Source organism: Thunnus thynnus, chromosome 6 (assembly GCF_963924715.1).
Source record: "Thunnus thynnus chromosome 6, fThuThy2.1, whole genome shotgun sequence".
Classification (NCBI taxonomy): domain Eukaryota; kingdom Metazoa; phylum Chordata; class Actinopteri; order Scombriformes; family Scombridae; genus Thunnus; species Thunnus thynnus.
In genome coordinates, this window is record NC_089522.1 from 30,304,360 (window position 1) to 30,327,094 (window position 22,735).

Below are 22,735 nucleotides of genomic sequence, written 5' to 3' on the forward strand. Positions count from 1 at the left end.
CCAGAACTGCCGGAAGCTGTTCAATCATTGGGAGGGGGGCCTTAAAGAGACAGGAAATAAAACAGCCTGTTTCAGACAGAGGCTGAACTGAGGGGCTGCATAAAGGGCTGCTATCAGATAAATATGGAGTTTTTTGAACTGTAAATCATGCAAAGATATTCCAGTAGAGGAACCTGAGAATGTGCATGATACGTCCCCTTTAAGACATTTTCATGCTACCTGGACTTGAGTTTCCCCTCCAAAACCAGCTCACTAAGATGACAATTAGCTCTTTCACAAGTCTCTATGGTATTTATTGTAAACTAGATGTTTTCAGACTAAAATCTTGTATTGAAAACTGGGCTTGTAAGATACTGCAAGACTAGATTTTCATTTTAAAGCCTGTGTATGATCAAGTTTCAACACAGCAGCAGTAGGAGAAAACACAGTGATTGTCCATCATTACTTTAATACTGATCCAGACACATTTTTTAATTTTCTATTATTAAAATTACTAATGTAGAGAATCATGCAGCCTTGTTGGAAGTTTAAGTCTCTTGAGTGCTTTCTCTTATATCAAATTTTACAGCAAAGGCACTGACAACCAATGACAAACCTGATCAACAATTTTTAAAAGCAGATCATGGAGGGTAACTCCATATAGAATGAAGGAACCAGTTTTAAAACAACAAAAATGATGTGATGTGGTCTGGCCTTTTTAACCCGTTGAGGGTTGAGATCATTTTGTGTAGGTCACAGGTTCTTAATGATTTCAGTCTTTGTGGTTCCTTTCTCTTGTGAACTAAAGAATGTATTCTGCCTTAGGCCTGTTCCACTAACCATCCTGCAAAATAACATAAAATAACATAAAGTCCCCATCGGCTGTCAGAGTTCATCCCTCTGTGTGTTCATTATCCTGTCAGACAGTTCGTGGGCAAGAACTGTTTGGTTTTGGACAGTTGAAAAGGTTGAAAGACACTAATTTAGACTTAAATTCAGGTTTCAGACTCATGCTTGTTTACCTGCTGCCACTTCAAGCTTACTAATGGACAGAGGCAAGCATTGGCTTATATAACCTGTCTGTGTGTGAGTGTGTGTGTGTTTAAAGTGACAGTATATGACATGTAGGTATTACAGCTCATCTCACAGTGTAGTTTCAGGTTAAACTAATGGAGAGAGAAAGATCACCTGTATGACTGTCACAAGGTTGTGTGTGTGCATGTGCGTGCATGCATGCATGTGTGTATGTGTGAGTACTGTGTTTTTGACATCTCCACAAGCTGGTAAATGTATAGTTTATCCGATCTGTGTGTATCTTATCATGTTGTATTGTGTGTGTGTGTGTGTCCATGGACATATCTGTCGTCTGTATGTGTGTATTGTGAGTTGGTGTGTGTATGCATGTGAGTATGTTTGTGTGTCTATCCTCAGGCGATACAGCGCTTGTCATAAAAGTTTTATCTAGTTGGGTCAGCAGGGAAGGGGGCGCAAAACTACACTGCACACACACACACACATACACACAGATTATAAATGGTATTAGTCAGTGTCGTGTGAATGACTCTTTTGTTACAGTTTTCTTCCATCGCACTTAATCACTGTTATTTTTATTTCACTCAAACATTTCATCACTGCAGATAAACTGAACTGAGGGACAATCTTAATGCGTTCCTGTAAATCCTGCAGAACGGAGGATCAGATCCACTGACAACATGTAAAGTTGATACTGATTTTATCTTTGTCAGCTTCGTCTGACTCACATTTTAATGTCACTGTCACTTCTTTAACAACAACCTTGACTCACCATTAGTGAGATAGTATTAGTATGAGACTCTCTAATGCAGTGCTAATACTTACTTATCCCTCATACATCATGTACGTGCAGTCAAATGTCTTTAAAATCCATGTAGACCTCTATCTCTATATACCCAGTACTGTTTAATCAATACTAGTGCTGAGAGATATGTTTACATTGATACTGATAGGCATTAAAGGGTAACTACACACTAAATTGTTTTTTTATACTGTACACATAATCACATAGGTCAATGTTGGTATATGATGTATACAGGTGATTTTTCCAACAATACATATATTGTGTGTAAGAATTGATTTTTTTATTTCTGTCTGCTTGGTTTTAAAAATTCAGTTCAGCCAAATTCTCTGCCCCTCCCTAATGATGACATATTAGGCATTATTTTTAACTTTATCTGTATTTTGTGGTTATGCATCTGAATCTACACTAAAAATGATTCCCACATATATGCTAAGAGAAGAGCATATTCTTGATTTTGCTTTTCTTTTCAACATTGTACTGAATATTAAATAGAGAAAGACTAAAAACTAGAAAAGAAGCATCCGACCCAGGAGGCAGTTTAGTAAAAAAGCACAGTGGCATTCCTGGCAGAAGGACACATTATTCTTTCCACTGCAGAATGATAATATCATGCTGGGAAACAAATATAAAATAGGAGCTAAATATAGAACTAACATGGCATTGGTGGAAGTACAGTATGTGCTCTATTGAGAGGAATGACTTTGGTTTTTTGAAACTTCCAATAGCTTCCCTGAGAGTCCAGGAGTAGAAACTATTTGTACTGATGTTTATGATACTCACTAATGATAAGTTTTCAGTTACTGTATGTAAATAATAATGGTGATGAAATATACTTTCTTAGCATAATCTTTCTCTAGATAAAAATGGTTAAATTTAAAACTAATGCACCAACAATCACATTAAAACTTATCAGTATCATCACACTAAGGTATTGACATTACCTCATTATACTGTATGTATCAATGTTTTTACAGTAAATTGCTCATAAAAGATACACCACGCCATCACAGATGATGAACCATGGCAACGTTAATTATGCATTGTTACTATAATGGTATTATATAAGCATATTCATTTGTGTTTCTAGTTACTCAATGATTAAGGTTTACCTATTGTAGCTCAGAGTATGTAGAAATAAGCAGAAGAAGTCAATAGACAAGGAAATGAACTTTGACATCTCATCTCCTATCCTATACCTAGTGGGAATGCTGCTATTGTCTTCTCTTCCACTACATTATATAAAGAGCAAGATTCCATTATAATCCATGACTTTACATAAATACATAAGTGTATTACATGACCCAACAGCAATCCCTGGTTGGTTGGAATTGTTCATCGGGGTGCATCTTATTTGTTTTTCCTTCTGCTCATTTTTTCTCCTCCGATAGACCTCGACTCAGTCTCATTTCAGCCCCCACAACCTTGCCCTGTCTCCATCTCTGTTTATGTGTTAACTATACCGAGGGTGGTTCAGTTAGTGGGCAGTGGAAGTGGACTGTAAAACCAGCCAACAGCAAGTCTATACAATGATGACTCACTGTAAGTCACTACTGCTAAATTGTCTTTGATGATACTGATTATTTGTTACTTTTCTTGAATATTTCTCATTTTTAATTTTAATTTTATTTTATTCTTTTTGGTTTTGTTATCTTTGGTCAAGTTGTTGTTCACCACATTTGTTACCCTGTTAAGAAAGGTGTATTACCTAACTAAGCAAGAAACTATTATATAGCCAATGACTTTGCCCATTGAAAAAGAAAAAAAAAACAATATCTTCCTTCAGAAGACTGTATACAAATCCCATGGTATCCCAAAGAGAAACAACTTAAGTAGATATGTAAATGCATGCATTATATGTGCATATATATTTTCTGATCTGCCACCTTTATGGTTAAGATTCTGATAGGTTTCTTGCCTCACGATTTCAGTCATTGTTAATAAAAAACAAAGTTGACTGTAAAATTGCCTTTGATGCTGATTGAGAAGAACCTTGTAAGAATGTGTAAAGTTAATGTTTGGCATTTGAAAATAAATGACAAATGTAATATTTTGTGTGATGACTTGACACTTTAGGTTGTTGGAATGATATTCTTGAAAAAAATAAGTGTATAATTCTCCAAATGTAAACAAAGTCAAAAGAAGGGTAAAACATCTCTAAATGTAAACTACGCCAAAGCTAATATATGAAGGAGAAGAACAAATACTGAAGTTCTGTGTAACTACTCAAACAGCGTAACATGTGTGCCTAAAAACTAAGTGACAGCTTCTGCAACAGTCTCTGGAACGGATTGGTCAGAGCATCTACTAGTGACAGCATGGTGGCTGCTGATTATAGCCTCCTTCCTGCCACTGTGTCCTTGGGCAAGGCTTTTGACCCCAATTACTGAGAGCGGCATGCCGTGACTTTCCCTGCAGCTGTCAGGTTATGAAGCTGCTCTTCCTCCTCTCTGTTTGTTTAGAAGAGACAGGAAGAAGAGAGTAGAGAAAAATAACTGGGAGTGTAGTGAGCCTTTATTATTCCTGAATGTCAATTCATTGTATGTAAGGACACAGACGATAAACAAAAATCTAAAGGGCAGGCCAAGGTGAAAGATCAGAAGAAAGGAGAGAATAAGCAAAGAGGATGATGTGGCAATAAGAAGTGGACAACTAAAAGAATAAGAGTGAAATGAGAATAAAAAAGTGATGCGTATTATATGAAAATGAAATGAAGGGGATGAGAATGACATGTAAGTTAATATAAGCTGATGAGAATGAGTTGGGGATGAACTTAATGAGGTGAGAATGAAAGAATGAGATGTAAAAGGGAGGGAGAGAGGGAGGAGAAAGGAAATTGAGGTTATATAAAGAGGGAGATGTAGCGATGATACGTGATAACAGAGAACTGAAAGAACAGGAATGAAATTAGAATTATATCTGAATTAAATGGAGGAGATGAGAGTGATGTGAATGAAATGAGAATAAAATAAATGTAGGTGAAATGACAATGAAATGGGGATGAAATGAAGGATATGTGAATGAACTGTTGAAGACGGAAATGAAATGAGAATGAAATGAAAGTGATGAGAATGAGAATCACATGTAAATGAAACAAAGCAAATGAGAATGAGACGGTAATGAAAAGAATGAGATGGGAGTGGAGTGAAAATTAAATGAAGGAAATGAGAATAAGATGTGAATGAAATCAGTGTGATGGGAAAGACACGGCAACGGAATGAATGAGACTGGAATGAAATACATAAAATGTAGATGAAATGAGAATGAAATGGAGGAAATGTGGGTGAAAACAATGAGAATGAGAATGAGAATCACATGTAGATGAAATGAAGCAAATCAGAGATAATGGAATGAATGGGATGAGAACGAATTAAATGAGATCAAGGAGATAAGAATGAAATGAGAGACAAAGAAAGAAGAAGAAAAGAGGCACGTGCAAACAAGATAAAAAGAAAAAAAAACAAAGGAAAGCAGAGAGAACTCTGTAGCTGTAGCTCAGCTGAAGAGTAGACTAATAAAAATGATTACAGGATTAGACCATAGCTGCAGGCTGAGACTGGATCAATATCTAACCACTAGATCTCCGATTTGCCTTCTAGCTACAACATATAACTCTATTTAACTACAAAATAGCACTGATAATAACTGTGCAATTTGTGAGCATGTATCAGGAGACTCATGACTGTTTCAGTGAGTTATTTTCTTTGTTTAGCATTAACATAAATATTAGAAGTTTAATTGTTGTTTTTTCCACCTTTCAATTCTTCATTGTAGACTTTCTCATATACAGTAATTCTCAAAACAAGATTGCAATGCGCTTTGTTTACATAAAAACAAAGATAACACAGTAACAGAGAGTATAAAAGTATAAAAGTAAAATAATACAAAAAAGTAATTACTCAAATAAATAATAGGAGAAAGTCTCGAGAGAAAATGGCTTTTAAATATTGATTTAAAAGACACTGGCAGATTTGGGAGCAGGGAGAGGAGCTGCCATAGGATCTCAGGGCTGAATCAGGCTCAGAGGGGGAAATCAATTCACACATATAAGCAAGAACCTGACCATGCAAAGCTTTAAAAACCAGTGGCAAAATCAATTCTAAAATTGACAGGCAGCGATTGAAGGGCAGCATGGATTGGAATAACAAGATCTCTTCTCTTGGAGAGTGTTGGCAGCCTGCAGCATCATTCTGCACTAGTCAGAATATTTTTTTCAGGCTAGGATTTAGGGGATGAAGTTGCAATCAATTTGTAATCAAGCCTGGAGAAAATCTAAAAAAAAACAACAAACAAAAACATTAATAACCTTCTCCAGGTCTGTGGATGAAAGAAAAATACCTGATCTCAGTGATGTTACTTGTGGAATTACATATTATAGTACCACTTAAGTTATTTGAGAATCAAATGACAGGCCTGCATTTAAAATTGGACAGAAAATATGGCTTTGTAACTTCACATTAGTCTATATGTTAAACCCAAGATTTACTGCAGTAGTGCGCTAGTGGAAGAACTCTGTCATAAAATCATTGAATGTGAGATAGCTTTTGTTCATCCAACACTAGAAGCATGTAAATGAAGATTAAGGGACCCAAGATAGAGCCCTGGGGGATCCCAAAAAACTGCAGCAGTAGAGGAGGAGAGTTATACAACAACAAAGAGTAAACTATTTGACAAGTTTGAAGTAAAAAAAAAAATCTAGCACCTCATAACTGATGCTGACAAAGTATCCAAAATAATAAATATATCATTGTTCAGTCAAGGCTGCTTAGAGTGTTTGGACATTATTATAACATTGTCATTTCGCTTTGTTCATCTCTTTTAATATGCTTTGAAACACATACTGGTTACATCAGGTCAAGTTTTGTTTATATTGAAGCAACATTCCAGATAATTGCGTAGTTCTTCTTCACAAATGAAGAACTGAAGTAACATTTGCACAGACAGCCATTCAAATAGGGCAAATCTTCTACTTGTTTAAAATTAACTCATGAACGATATCTTTATAGAAATGAAATAAATTAAATAAAGGTCACATCGCCACAATTCAAGTATCAGATTCAGTACCACATATGAAACTGGCCCAAGTCAGAAATGGAAAACTCAGACTGAGTTTGGTTATTTCTGTTGATGCTATCATTAAAAAAAGGACCTCTCTCTCACTCTCTCTATCTAAACCTAAACAAATCCATTACGGAGTGCTCAGTATTGAGGTAAATGTAAAACAGTGCTGAGAAATGACAGACAAGAAAGTGAAGTCAGGGCAGCAGCAAGCGTGTCTGCAGGATGACAGGGGACCTGGTGTCCCCTCAAGCGTGCCAGCTGGCGCACCTGGTTCAATTCAGGCGAACTGACTTGTAGCAGCTTAACACAGATCTGCACACTGACACACAGGGGAGAGAGCGGGGGAGGGCAGAGCTGCATCTGGAGACGTTAACACAGACACTGTTTCCGATTTTACCAATGTTTTCCAGTCCGTAGATTTTAATTATGAGACCGAGCCTAATATTTAGACTGAATGGACATTTTTGCAACTTTATTATTCAGTCTGATATTACACTGTTGTCGGCTACAATTTAATTTTGCCCAGAACAATCACCCCTCTTCATCTGATACCGATGCCCAATTTACACTTTGGCGTCTGTATGAGATGCACTGGACTTTCAACTAACTCCGGTGTAAACCCATCCACATCATTATTTGAGACCATAAGACTGATGACATCTATATAAGGTGACATTTGCCTTCTTTAGAGGAGGTGGGATGGGTGGATGGTTAGGTGGTTGGATGGCAAAATGTGGACTTTGCTGCAAGAGACTGATGGTCGCCTCCTGCTTCCAACCGTGAGTGCCAAGTTTCCAGCCATGACTCCGAACAGTGTTTTGTTGTCGTGTTTACCGTTACCATGATGATGTTTCAAGTGATCACTTTAAGCCAAATCAGGATCTTTCCCTAACCCTCATCAAGTGGTGTCTGTGCCTAAACCTAAACAGACCACACCAGTTCTAAGCGTGTAACATTGCCGTGGAAGGGTCTGCATTGGATTTAATTGAAAGCCTGATGTGTCTTATACAGATGCTAAAGGGTATCTTGTACCTTGGTATCAGCTGCCAAGAGGCATTGACAAAGTGTTGGTATTTGACAACCTGGCATGAGAATGTGTTGTTTATTCAGACATGAGAAGACATTCACAGAAAGAGCAACAATGCTCACTTAATATTCGGCACCTGGACAGGGTGGCACCAGCTGTTTGCAATCACTAACTAATCACTAAGTTTGTGCGTAAAGTCTTTCCTAAGTTCTTAGTAACCATTAGCTAGTTTCAAACTAGTCATTTACTATCAGGTTGCACCATTAAAACTTAGATAGTAATCACTTTAGTAATGTGTGAATTGGTTGCTAGGAAACATCTGTAGTGCCATCCAATAAGAAGCGACTATATAAACAGGAAGTCACTGTAGCATCACAAGCTGTAAAATAACTTGTTTTATTTATATGCATATGTGTGTTTTAGAATTATGCAGTATGCAGTTTTATAGAGAACATATTTCAATAATTAGAAAACATTATGCAAAGACAGCTTGCTGGTTAACAGCATCCTGTGTTTTCTTGCTAGCTAAAGGTATAAATATATGCTTCACAGATGAAAACTAGCCTTTTGGGCAATTTTAGTATATTTACAAAACAGCTAAATGCATCTGAATGTGTTGAATGCATTTCTTTCCTGGTAAAATATTTGCAAAGCGATTTTTTTGGATGGAACATTTTTAAACCTGCATTGTGTACATCTGACATTGGCTAGCAATCTTCGTCTTCCCTGCCTTTTGCTGGTAATCAGTGGAATAGCTTAAAGCTACAGGAAGGGATGTGCTTTGAATCATTCACATGCATATGTGATGTGCATCCTTGAGCATGAGATATAAGTACAGTGGTGACACGCTCATCAAAACATTGCTCCATAGCATCACGAGTGGTCAAAAACCAAACGAGGAACCTTTAAACACAAAATAATGCACAGCTAGCTGTTGTGATATGTTGTAATTTCAACAAAGAAAAAGCAAGAGATCAAGAGGGTCAAAAGATCAAGAAGCCACAGGGCTTATACAACGGACCTCCCTTCAACTTCAGACAAAAAAGGGGAGGGGGGGGGACGTATTTGTTTTCATTTTTAAGTGAACACATTAGAGCTGCTCAGAACAACAATAACTGCAGTAAAATTTGTCCTCTCCTTTCTAACTTAGCTAAAAATGTCATAAACAGCAAAGTCACTCTGTCATAAATCAAACAAGCAAGCCACTAGAGGCAAGAAATTTACCTTTTAAAGCTGGTGATATTAGCAGCTGGCGAATTAATGGCAACTACTACTGATTAACAACCCTGGCAACCTCCTAATGACATGTTTTGATCATTTTCTGCTTTGGGTTTATGTAAACATAATTAATTGTCCCTTTAAGGTCAAATGATTGTCTTGAATGTTCATCTATTACCGTAAGAATAGAATAGAATTCATTTGGATTTTTTGGCCTTTTTAGGAGAAGAGCTGCCATCTGTGAGCTGTAAACTCCAACAGCAAACTGATGATATCAAAAGTTGCCAGCATGATCACAGTCACAAACACACACACACACACACACACACACACACACACACATATTCATGAAATGCATATTATCACTCTCACACAACCCTATAAGGCAAATGCACTGCTTTGAAACACACACACACACACAGAATATTTTCCACTTTTTCATTAATATTAGATGATAAATCTGTGTATGTGTGTGTGCGCCCCATACTAAAATATGCATACATGCCTAAGCGAGACGATTTATGGCAACAAACACATACACTCGCATACACACGTACACACACTCACTCGCACAGTGTATCAAGAGGGACCCAGCTGGATCCACTCAACAGCAACTGATAAGAAGCTATAAGAAGAGAAATGAAACGAGTCTATTTCGAACTGAGAATGAAGCTGCTGTTATGCATAAGGTGTTATCAGGTATCAGAGAGACTGAGATGAAGAGAGAGAGAGAAAAGGAGAGAGAGAGATTGTGATAAAGAGCCGAACTTCCCAACAGTTACATACTTTTATAAAGTTCAGCATTTGGTGAGAATCCAGCAGACTTTTGCAACAGATTTGTGTAAATTCAAATGTGGCTTTTTATCTCTGTTAAAGTAATGACTCTTTGTCATTCAGACATAGGTGTCTGTTACACAAATGTTCATTGTGGCTTTATTTGAGCCCGTTCTCATTCCCAGGGCGTCAAATACCGACGCTTTGTCATGCCCCTCTGCATCTGGTTCCAATGCACAAGGTACACTTTGCTTTCAACTAACAATGTAAACCCATCCACGTCATTATTTGAGGCCATGAGACCAATGACGTCTATATAAGGTCACATTTTCCTTCTTTAGAGGAGGTGGGTTGGGTGGATGGTTAGATAAACATAGCACAAAGAGTAAGGAAATCAGTGTTTGGTAGATTATTTCTTTGTTGTAACAATGCGTCTTGGCAATAAATCTTATACCGTTGGAAAGCCTGTTTACTTCCCCTTTAAATGGTGCTACATTTGTAAGGAACATGCATTTGGGGGGTGGGATGAGCAGCAGAGCTGAGTATGTGGGTTGCGCCTATGAAAAATATGCCAAAATCTTCTCTGCCAATGCCAAACAGCCTTGCTTTGCTGTTGTTATTGACTCTTGTTTTGAGCTTCTGGTACCCCCAGGTGCTGCCAATCAGGGTACCCCCAGGTGCTGCCAATCAGGTGCACCTGATTGCCAGCATGTGAGCATGGGCCCTGCTACAGTGGTCAGTAGGTGTCTGCTCCAAGAATTGGCATGCCACATTTCACTGATCAGCTGGTGTGACCATCTCCTGTGTAGAAGAGCTGTGAGCTGAAAATTAATTATATGATGGAAGACAAATGTTTTCTAAAGGAATAATAATGTTCTCAAATCTCTCACAGGCTGTGACAGCAATGGAGTTTAAAATGTACTGTATTTTGTTGTTGAAGCCTTAATTATAGTGGGGCAGCTAAGTGCAAAATCATTCAGATGGTGATACAAGCATGACATTAGCATGTGGTTCACCTTTAGGCTGCTCATTAAGAAATTAACATTCGCCAAATGGAAATTCAATATGGCTGCCATTTTTCAAGATAACCACCAAATTATGGCTATTGGATGCAATTATCTTCATATAATCAAAACAAACTGTCCAAAATTAATATTTGAGGGGTCATTTCCTATGTTTTGAAACATAGAGATTCTATTTGCACAACATCTGGGTTTGTAGGATGGATTTATTTATTAATTTTAGAAAGTTTAAGACACTCTATGTTTCCTAATATTTTACTTGATGATTCAGCTTTCATGGTAAATAGGCATCTGGATGCATCATTGTGTATTTAATCAACCTTACAACTGGCACACACAGCTACAAAGTGCAGTGCAGCTCAGGCTAAACTGATAGCATTTGCATCTTCCATGGCATTCCACGGTCTTACATCTGCTGTCTTACATCTGCGGTCTTACATCTGCATTTCATCAGCTGTTGGCAACACTTTGCAATAGGTTGGAGAGTCATCAAGCAAACCTTCCATCCCTCGCCATACGTTGTCCACCCCCAGTCACTAGGATTCAGTTAATGTGGCCTATTTACTGATGCATACTCCATATGCATCCTGCCTGGAAGGCAGCATGTTTTGCATGTTGAAGGAGGGCATCTTGAGTTGGTGGAATAGAGATATATGTCTGTTTTCCTGCAAACATGTCCAGTTGTGTCTTGTTAACTCCTACAGCACTACTGGACCTGTCATACATGGTGACTAAATACTTCCCTAAAGTCTGCATATCATTGTCATCAATGGCTGGTGGATGTTGGCTAAGTTTCGGGAAGATGACTGTGGCCTGGTCATACACATTACAAGTGTCCAAAGCAGACTTTTTTTCCTTTGCCTTGAAATACTGACACTACATCATAACCACTAAAAGCATGGAAGAACAGGATTCTTCTGTTTGTTTCTAGCACAGTTACAGAGCAGATCTCATGAATGATGATCCATTTCAGGCTTCGCCCTTGACCAAAGGCAATCCACAGCTTTGCAAGACCTAGCTCTTTCAGGAATGGAAAACATGATACTGCTATTACAATCACATCAGTGTCATTTGTCTAAAATGTCAATACCTTGTTGTAATTTAGGACTAAATCTTTTGCATGCACAAACATTTGTGTATCTGCCTCTTCAGGTGTACAGGGAGATACATTATTTAGACACATTGCTCGATTGGACTGTGCATTGTGTCCTTTGGTCACAACGATCATATTTGTTGTTTGGACACCAGCAATTTTGTCTGCTAGACAATGAAAGAGATCCGTTTTTTTTCTGTTGTCTCAAAAAGTTGTGCCAGTTATTGGGTGTTTTGATGAAGTCTGTCACCCTCCTTTTCATTCCCTGCCCTCGCTTTGTTCTTAGCCTTCAGACTAGATGGAACGTATACATCAAAAATTATATCTGAGCACTTGTACTTTGTGGCATAAGCCTTTACTGCAAGACTAACATCTTGCATGACATTCTGACTGAAAGTTTTTATGGCTCAGTGTGCCAAGGCATTCACTGATGCTGAGCCACTGAAGACAACAGCATCTGCCACTACTTCAAGATCTGACATCTTGACTTTGGATTCAAGCATCTCAGCCAGTTGAGATTTCCTGGTTACATGAAGCTGCCCATTGTCAGTCAGAGATGCAGGAAATGGGTCGTTTTCATGCTGAAAGAATTCTATTAAGTCATACTCCTTTCTTTGACAAGAGATGACAAGTTGAGAGAAAAGATGGAAGTCCTCCTTCAGTGTCTTCTGAATAGAGATGCTTGAATGTGCTTCTCTTTTGAAGAAGTCAACTTTGTTCTTCTTAAGTGGCTGGTAAAAATGTGCATTGAACATAGGATTCAAGTGCTGTCATGAATACATGACTTTAATGTGCACCTTTCTCATATTGTGTGGCTACTAACGCAGCACTATCAGGATTGGCAATGTCCTTTGTGTGAAGGGTAAGAAGGTTATCTGACTCTTCCTGAAAAGGATTACCAACGTCCTGTGTAACAGTGGTTAGCTTTTCTACTCTCCACAAATACCCTCTAAGCCTTGTGTGTCTGATCATGATGTTGAGCTTCATTCTTGACATCTGATGATTTCTCACACTCCTGAACAAGCTGCCTCACTTCAAGCGCAGCATCCATACATCTTTTGAGTGCTGATGGATCTTCAGTAAAGCCAATGACTCCTCCATTGCCCTTTATAACAGCATTTGTCTGTTCATGGTCTTGGTTTATTGCCATGGCTGAGAACAGTTCGTATGATTTGTGGACAACAAAGTTTCCTGCAGAGAACTCTCTCACCATGTCCCTGACATGTATAGAGAACCAACGAGCATAATTCACATTGTTGTTGGCAAAGAAATAAGGTATCAGTCACCTCAGTCACCTTAATCAGACAGGATCAAGTGTGGTTGGTAAAGCATTCGTTGCTTAAAACTGAGGGACATATTTTGCAATGATACTGTAGCCATCCTGTTCTGTACTATATGAAACTGGTGGACATTTAAGATCTTCCTTTTTGTCCAGTTGACAAAGGCAGCACTTGTTCCAACCTGTTTGCCCCTTGGATGAAGATTCTCCAATGTCAGCCATATTCAAGAATGTATGGTAATAAACAATTAAAGGCTGAGTGTTTATCCTTTTACCACCTTAATTATAAGCACTTTCTTGTATGGAATGCAAGTAGGTCCATGCATTAAATTGCCCTACATCTAGCCTTATCGTTCATCCAGTGTCATTCAAGTCCCCTGCGATCTTTACACCATCCGGATGACTAAAGCCCCACCAACCTTGGCTTGGCTCTCCCATGCTGACACATCCTGTCAATTCATGTGCGGATATCTAACTGACATGGGGGCTAATTAGATATCATTTGGGACACTTAACCGTATTACTTTACAGAAGCTGACATCGAACTCCATGGTGAGTTTCACAGCAGTGATGTCACCAGTGTGCCCTGGTGGTGTATGACATTCACTCATATAATTACCATTACAAGTTGATTTTCAAGTGTCTAACATTATTTTTATATCAACTAACCTTTGGTGAGTACCTGTGTGAAATTTGGTGCCCTCTTTTCCCATGGTAAATCCCCCCAAAAATGTTTTCATTGATTTTATCATTTATCGGTTCAGAGACAGGAGAATCCTGTTTTTATATTGTTGAGAGTGCACAAGCATAAAATGACATTAAGTTGGGACTCTCATTTGATTCCTCTTTGCTCACATTATTTGTAGAGCATTTTGCTCATTTTAACTTCTCTCTTCTTCTTTTTATCCTTTATTTAACCAGGTAAAAAGTCTCATTGAGATTAAAATCTCCCTCTCTCAAGAGTGACCTGGCCAAAAGAGCAGCATAAACATTGTTACAACAATAAACAGAAACAACATAAAGAGAAAAATACAATAGTCACACACTACAAACGAGTGAACACAATATCCAGTTAATATGCAGTACAAGATTATGGAAAAATCCAGTTAAGACGCATAAAGGGGTATGATTTTTAAAAACTTTTTCAGTGAAAAATTTAAGAGCAATCACATTGACCAAGAGTACTATTTTCTCAATCCTTCTCAAATGTGAAGAATCTCCTAAACAACTTTAGATTATTCACAAGTTTTTTCTGGTTTTAACTTAATTTATTTGTATCTTTGTGAATGTGAAATGATGATTAAATCATACAATTATTACAGTGCTATTAGAATATGAACTAAATGTGAATTAAATTCTTCTCTATATGTATTTAACTTACTCTTGCTGCAGCCTTAACCTTAGCCTTAAAAACACATAAAAAGTTTTGTCATATTCAAATACAACTAGGAGTGATGAAGAATGTTCTACAAGTGATAACTTGAAGGCTGTGCAAACACTGAATAATAGTGACATGAACCATAGAGATCGGGCTAAGCACCTTTTGATCAAATCATTGAGGTCGTGGAAGAAGAACAGCACAATTAACCTGCATGGAGCGCTTGTGCACCAGGCTGATTGACATCTCATTAAAGGAAATGGAGTTCAGCTGTACATCCTGGAAGGGAGCGCTAAAAGGCTGGATCAGATTTAATTAGCGAACTATAGGTGATGCTCTATAAAATTGCATGTACAGTTGAATTTCTCTGATTATCAGCTCATGTTGGAGTAGAAGGCAATGAAACAGCAGATAAATGGGCAAAAGCAACAATGAGTTCTCAAGCGTGGAGAGTTATAGCCTCATTATGAAGGTTAAACTGATCAGATTTGAATATATTTACAAGGGCAGTGGGGCATTTAGGTTAAAACAGCAAAACTGAGAACTCTTCATGGGGGAATCTGTGGCAGTTGCAGGTCCAAGGTTGCTAATCTACTCGTCTCTTTAGAGCAGCAACAGAAACAAAACTGCCCAGCATCATTCAAATATAAACCTGGAGGCCAGTTCCAGCAAATTACTTATAGCATGATTTAAGATACTGGTATAGTTTTGTTACTAGCTTTTTGCAAGATTTATAAGCAGTCAACCTCTCAGATTATGTGATGAAGGGACAGGCCCGCAAGGTACAATGGGAACAGCATTAGCAGTAATATTTTTCTGACAAACCGTGTAGCTGGATCTGAAGGCTGATATTTCACAAAAAACACATGTTTTCTGAAGTTTAGTCTCCATATGATGCTGGCAATAGTTCTGTAGATTTGGAAATCCATTATTCATTTCTTCTCCATCATTAATGGATATTACATCATGCAGCTTGGGTTCAAATTTATTAAATTATGATGAGCAGCATTACACTAAGGCAGTGAGGTTTTTTTTGAGTCAGTTTGTTCCTTGCTGTCCATTCTAGTTGTAAATAAATGCCTTGTTTAATGGATTAGGGTTCTGCTTTATTTGTATTATAATGTCATTAAAATAAATGTAATTATGGTTTTCTGCAGTTGTATTTAATTCAGTTACAGATACTTTATTGATATAAATGACAGTTTACGGTGACAACAGTTTACACATGATATGTATGTTTGTTTATTTCATTTAAAAACATCCAGTATTGTGAACTGCCATCATTCAATTATGCTACACTAAAAGGACTTTGTGCAAAATCTCATATTAAACCCTTAATTGGACCAACTTACAGTTTTTAAAAATCAGCTAGTGACTCAGCAGTATGCTGTTATTTCATTGTTCCCTCAACAAAACAAACATTTTAAAAAGATCTACTTGGCCAGACACTGCACAAACACGCACCCACTGTGAAAATTTTCATAACATTGAGCATCATGAGTCGCTTTGCAGGCAATTGATTTGAAATCACTTTGCACTTGATTGATAGGAAATGAAGAGGAAAGGGGACATCACACAACAGTCAGATGCTGTGCAATAAAAGCAATAAAAACTGGGACAGCTATACTACTTGTGAACAACTTCACTCACATCACACCCTGTGAGCATTTTTTTTTTTACATATAGCTTGAAGCATTTTGCTTTTTTTCACCCACCTTCTTCAGCAGCCAAATCCATAAAAGTACAGCTGTTAATTAGATATTTAAATAAAAACTATCACAGTCACAAATATAATATATGTGAATGTACAGTATGCATGATGATATGTACTGCAAGTGTGTTTTGTTCTTATGTACACGTATAGTGAGGGAGCATGGATGTGTGTATAGGTCAGTGCATGCATGCCGTGCAGTATGTGTGCAGGTATACACATTTACACACACACACACACACACTTACATACACACACACACCCTTATACTAGCCTCCAAACCTCTGTCTCTAATCCAGAACCTTTCATTCACACAACACAGCTGTGTGTGTGTGTGTGTGTGTGTGTGTGTGTGTGTGTGTGTAAATTACTTACTGTTATGTTCTTGCTCCTCCTCTACATTCCCCATGACCATGGCTGGGACACCAAAGGCTGAAGCCAACACCCACACACAGATATTCACCACCTGAAGACATAGTACATCACATGGTGATGATGGTTACAGAGTAACTGTAAGCAATAGGAAAACTAGGAAGGATGCAAACCAGAGTTAATTTATAGCTTATATATAATGTATGCTGATATTCATACTTGTTATAGCTTAGATAACAGAACACGATGAAAGCTTGCATTAAGTTGTCTCAGCAATGTAATCTCATGGGATGGTGTATAAATAATACATCAATTTTAAGGACATTTTGTGTTTTCTCTATGTATTTTAAGCTTTTTGCATGTCATTTAATGCTGTTAGTTAGGTTTAAGCACAAAAACCACTTGGTTAGGGTTAGAGAAGGATCATGTTTTGGGTTAAAATGCAGTAAAAAATGTACGGTAAAAATGTCCAGTTTAATGGAAGTAAAATGCCAGATGTGATGGTAAAAATGCCAGGTTAAAATGTCCTGATGTGACATTAAAATTGTCCTGCCTCTTTTGCAACTTTTTGGTCTCTTGTTACTTTTGCAATTTTTTGCCAACTGACTGACCATCCATCCAACCCGCCTCCTCCTAATGAGCCAAAATCACCTTACGAAAGAAAAGAAAGTCACATTATATTGACGTCGTCTGAAACGCGTCACTTCCCCTGTCACTCAAACATAACTATAGGTAATTTTTAGAGACCTGAATGGTGCGAAATGACACGATGAAAAGCAAAAAATGCGTGGTCATTAAACTCAATATGACTTTTGAATTTGATGTGTTATTTATACACCATTTGGTGATACCAGGCTGGTCTCAGTAGTGACGTGGCAGTAAAGCAGCATACACAATACCAGGGCCTGGAACTGAAACACCTGAATGGAATACAGCCTTTATTATTGCTTATTAGTCAAAGTTGACCTTTATTTGATGAGTGAAAATATCTACAAGGATAAATAGTTTAACATGCACTTGTGGCCACAGTTTCCAGCTGTAAGAGTTTTTTTTTTTCCTTTCATCAAAGAAATCTGGCAGGATTACTGTGATAAAGAAAATTGGACAGAAAAAACTGTCAAATCATCTGCTGCAGAGCTTTAGTTTTTCCTCATTTTGTCATATTTTCATCAGTTCTTGAAAACACATGTTTCTTAAGATGTCATCATAGGACAGAGTGTTTACCTGTCAAAGTCAGTTGCAAAAATTGCAGGAATAGCTTCTCACACCTTTTAATGTCTCATACCATCACACACAAAGGTGTCAAGACATTCCTGGCCAAAGTACACCCCCATAAAAATAAACTTTCAGGTCATGCAACACAGCGCAACACCAGTGCTGGAGTCTTTATTTACTACTTATTATTGTACAGCTGTTTGACATATGAAGATGAAATAACTTTGTCATGATACCAGACAATCAGAATTACCTGGTTACGTAACATTATGTTCTATTCGCAGATAGATCTCATGTCAACCGACTTCGAGAGTAGAATAAAAGAGGTGTGAAGGTCTTGAAGAGGTGAATGTCTCACTTTGAAATGAAATGGTTTACCTTGGCCTTGTGAGGAGTCCTCATGTCCAGAGCTTTGACAGGGTGGCAGACGGCCACGTACCTATCCATACTCATCACTGTCAGGGTGAAGGTGCTGGTGAACATGTTGTAGTAGTCGATAGACACAACCGCCTTGCACAGAGCATTCCCAAATGGCCAGAAGCCCAGAAACACGTCAGTGCCCTGGTAACATCAGGAAATCAAAGAATGAACACAGATATACAGCTGAAGGGAGAACTTCCTCTGATATATGACTTTGGACGGTTAATAATTCAATGAAGTGGAAACAAATCAGTGCAGTGGAAGACAGAGCAGCTAATGACTGTTAAAGTCTTGTTAACATCCAGCTGTTGAGAGGAGAGCAAAACTTGTTTTTTTAAAGTGACATTGAGTGCATTGAATCATTCAGCTAAAGTCAGTATTTACACAGCACATTTTAAAACTACAAAATGATAAATAAGAGAGAAATAAAAAAAAATACAAGCAATCTTCCAGGCACGATGAGTTTATGAGGATTTATTGTTGTGAAAAGATGGGTCTTCTTTTAACAGTAATGATGCTCTAAAGTAATATTTTACCAGACAATATACTCGCTGCAGTGGCATCGCATGATAAGGCACAAAGCAATAAATCACTGAAATGATGATAATGTTTTAATATGAATGGTTTTTACTGTAGTATGTGTAACATATGCCTCTTGCATATTACATTAAATACATAATTTGAGCTTTAAATGGTTATGGCAAAACCTTGCAATAATAATAATCATTGTCATGAGTCTTTGTTCGTTGAAGAAACAATGTAAAACACCAAGGAGAACACTTTTTAAAACTTTTGCAAAAATACTTTTTTCTGTTGTATATTGTGTTGCACATGGTTGATAAATTCCTACCTGGAAAGGTAAAGTAGCCAGGAACAAGGAGTCAGCCAGAGCCAGGTTAAAGATGTAGATGTTAGTGGCCGTCTTCATCTTAGTGTATCTGAGGAGAGCAGAAGCAGAGAGACACACACACACACAGGTTGGTTCGGTCAAATGAGAAAAACCTGAGATAAGCGGCTCATTTTAGTTCACACACATATTAACACCCTAATCAACACTTTGCAGCCAATTCAGTGTTTAATCCAGTCCGCAGCCTGCATGTCAAACAGATGCTTTGTGTGGCTGCAGGTGCCTTGTCTCTCTGCTATAGGTGCTGCTGGTTATAATGAGATTTGGTATGCGCTTTTATTCAAAGCTCCTTGTGGGAAAAGACTTGGCCACAGTGGGAATCAAGCCTCTGAACCTGGTAGTGTTAATGCCTTGTTTCAACCTTAATCTCTCAGGTTTTAAATCCAATCTAATAACATTTTATGTATGTATCTACGGGAATGGAGTTCAACTGCAGTTACCAGTGGTGTTCATCTACATTTTCCAGTCTTAATCATGAGTTCAGCTTGTCGTAAGTTGAAATTTTAGACTTTTATTTCCAAGTCTAAAATGTATGTTTATAATCCTGTAGTAGATGAAACAGTCAGTAGTACATTTTCCAGCTGTGCATACATGTAGACCAATCAGAAGTAATGCACACAAGACTCTAAAAGTCAACAGTAAGTGTGATTGTCTGATGGTGTGTTCAGACAAAACCTTTTACTAACAATAAAGCAACATGCTCATTAAAGTGTTTCATTAAAGCACCGCTAGTGGTCAAACCCTCCACAGGGAGCCTTTTAAATTGGGCAGTTTTTCGAACATTAACAAGACTCAAATGCAAGACGCAACAACATTCGTTGCACTTCTAGCTGCCTAAACTGTTGGATGAATCAAAAACTATACCAATGAATTAGCTTTTCTTGAAGTATCACTGGTAGTGGGGATATAATGGTTTTAAAAGACAGAGAAGAGAAAAGGCTGTGAGCGTGTTTGATTGAGGGTGTCTCAATCAAAAAGTTTATGAGATATCGTGGCGCAGTATTGACATTTTGGACAGATTTTGATGCTACAGGAAAGGTTGGGGATGTTATGCTCTGCTGGGCTTTGTGGCTTTTGTCTTGTACAGTCTTTTCACCTTAGGTGACATCAAGTACTGTATCAACTCAACAAACAGCAGCCTGATGTGACCCTGCGGTTTGTGTTTCTACTTTATTTCTAAAATATGAGTTTGATTGTCCTGTTTCTACAGTTTTGTTTCTGTCAGATTTAATTGTCAATTATCTGTTGGTAGCCTGGAGGGAACACTGCCCCAAGGGTTCCCCTTCTTTTTATTACATCTAGCTGGCTTGTGTCTCTCATCTTACATTTTTGGGATTGTTACTTTTATATTTTGATGTTTTTGGGTCTCTCGCTCTCTCTCACACACACACACCCTCAAAAAACAAATAAATAAAAATGTTCACTTGCTGCCTCCAGATTCTGTTTGATATACATTATTGACTTCTGTGGTAAAAACGTGATATATATATAAATGATGATAAAAAATATCATGATATCTGCTCTCTTTATCTGCTTTAACTCTGCAGGTTTTTTGTCTCTTTGATTTGTGAACAAACTGAGGTCTTTTCTGCATCAGCTGTCCTTGATAAAACTTATATAAAACTTACAAAAACGCATTGCAGCCAAATGTTTCTGTGTCGCCCCTCCTTCATTTAGTCCAGCCTCAGGCTCTTTTGCACTTTTACACTCTCCCTTTTTTTCCCTAAACGCATCCCCTTCTCTCTTTCTTCCATTCTCTCTGTCTCCTCCTCTGCCTCTTTTTCCTCCTCATGTGTCCCCCCCCCCCATCTCCAATTGTAGATGATGTTCACCGTACTCAACACCCCTCTCTCTTTTTAGGTCTCTCACTCATCCATTCCCTTTGCATCTCAACATCTGAGTCTTTCAGTCTCTTATCCTTTCGTCTGTCTCATTACCTTCTTTTTGGTTTTCTGCATCTTTCCTCCTCTTCACTTTTTATCCGTCTCCACATCCTTAGCTCTTCTTGCTTTTCACTTCTCTCATCTTTCCTGCCTTTGTCTGTCGTGCATCTGCAGTTTATCAGTTTTTGCCAAGCAGCAACAACCACGGCTTGAGGCAGAAGCCAATGTTGAAGTTACGTAGTAGTGGTAGGTAGTGTAACGCCACAGACGGCCGCTAGATGCTGGCTCCAGTTGACTCTCATTTACAAAATGTCTTTGTTTTGTTTTTTCAATGATTCATTATGGTCTTAGTTATTACATTTGGGCCCTCTAATGAGTGTGCTGGTGGTTATTTTAGAAATTATTGCTCTGTTAATAAGATTTGAAGACTTATAGTAGCGTTGATGTCTGCTGTGTGGGTGTTGATTGACAGCTGTGATTGACAGTTTGCTTGCCTGCTGCTCTCCCTGGCTCTGGGACTCAAGTCAGACTGTTGTGGCAATATTTCACTAAGTTTAATATAACTTGATTACAATAATCTGCCTTGGTAGCACAATTTAGCCAAAGTAGCTAACGTTAGCCCAAGTGTGCATCACTCTGTGATTCTAGTGAGATAGCTTATGCTTCTGACTGAGGTAGTGGGGCATGTTTCCAGAGTGTGAAAGACCCTACACTCCATATTTGGAAGGTCCTGGCTCTAAACAGAAAAGATGGCACATACCATAAGCAGCAACTCTTGGCTCAAATGAAAACCAACAGGTGACATCACACCTCGCTACGTCCATCTTTATGATATAGTCAATAGTTTTTATGCAGATCTATTTGGAGACACAAAAGAACAACTTTTTTCACATTAACAGTAATATTCCCCAACACCTGTAGACAGACTATAATCGATAAAATAGACAGGCTAACAAATTTCCTACTTTTGTGTGCGACAGTGAAGTTACACGAGAAACAGACACACACATTTCCTAGCTATGTATGCAACACTGAAGTTACAACTACAAACTACATTTACAAGCATGAATTTTGACCTTGTTTTACAGTTGAATCTGATTGGTCAAATGCTGAGTCAATCTGTCCAATCAGAGGGCTCTCCCACAACCCAGGTGGGTTTAATTGTACCTGAGGATGCCGTAGATGATAATGGTAAACATTTAATGTGTTGTGTATTGAGTTTGTATTGTGTATTTAGTTTGTAGTTAGTTTGCTGTTATTGCAATGCAATGCAGTTGTCCAAATGTGTATTTTCAAGTACAGGAAGGTTGCTTTATGTACCCAGAATAACACAGTAATGTAGCTTTCTGTTAATATGTCTGCTAGCGTTACCAAAGGAGCAGCATCAACGCCGGCTCGTCCTTTGAACTCAAACATTTTAAGGCTTGCAAAATACTCTATCTCTTCATCTTTTTCTGATCTCTTTTCTGTTGGTTTCCTCCTCTTTCAGTGTCTTTCTTTCACATTTGCCTTTATACTGTTGCTTTCAAAGATATCCCTCTATTCCATTTCTCTTTTTCTTT

General features: G+C 38.0%; 1 protein-coding gene across 2 annotated transcripts in view; it reads right to left on the reverse strand.

The window, feature by feature from the left end:
• oprl1 (opiate receptor-like 1) overlaps positions 1-22,735 on the reverse strand; it is a 104,515-nt gene that overhangs the window by 11,250 nt on the left and 70,530 nt on the right. For both annotated transcript variants that reach the window (XM_067593331.1, XM_067593330.1), the window contains exons 3-5: positions 19,234-19,321; positions 18,342-18,524; positions 16,752-16,842 (exon numbers count right to left, since the gene is read on the reverse strand). In XM_067593331.1, coding sequence (XP_067449432.1) covers positions 16,752-16,842; positions 18,342-18,524; positions 19,234-19,321 — 362 coding nt within the window. The remainder of the gene's footprint in view (positions 1-16,751; positions 16,843-18,341; positions 18,525-19,233; positions 19,322-22,735) is intronic.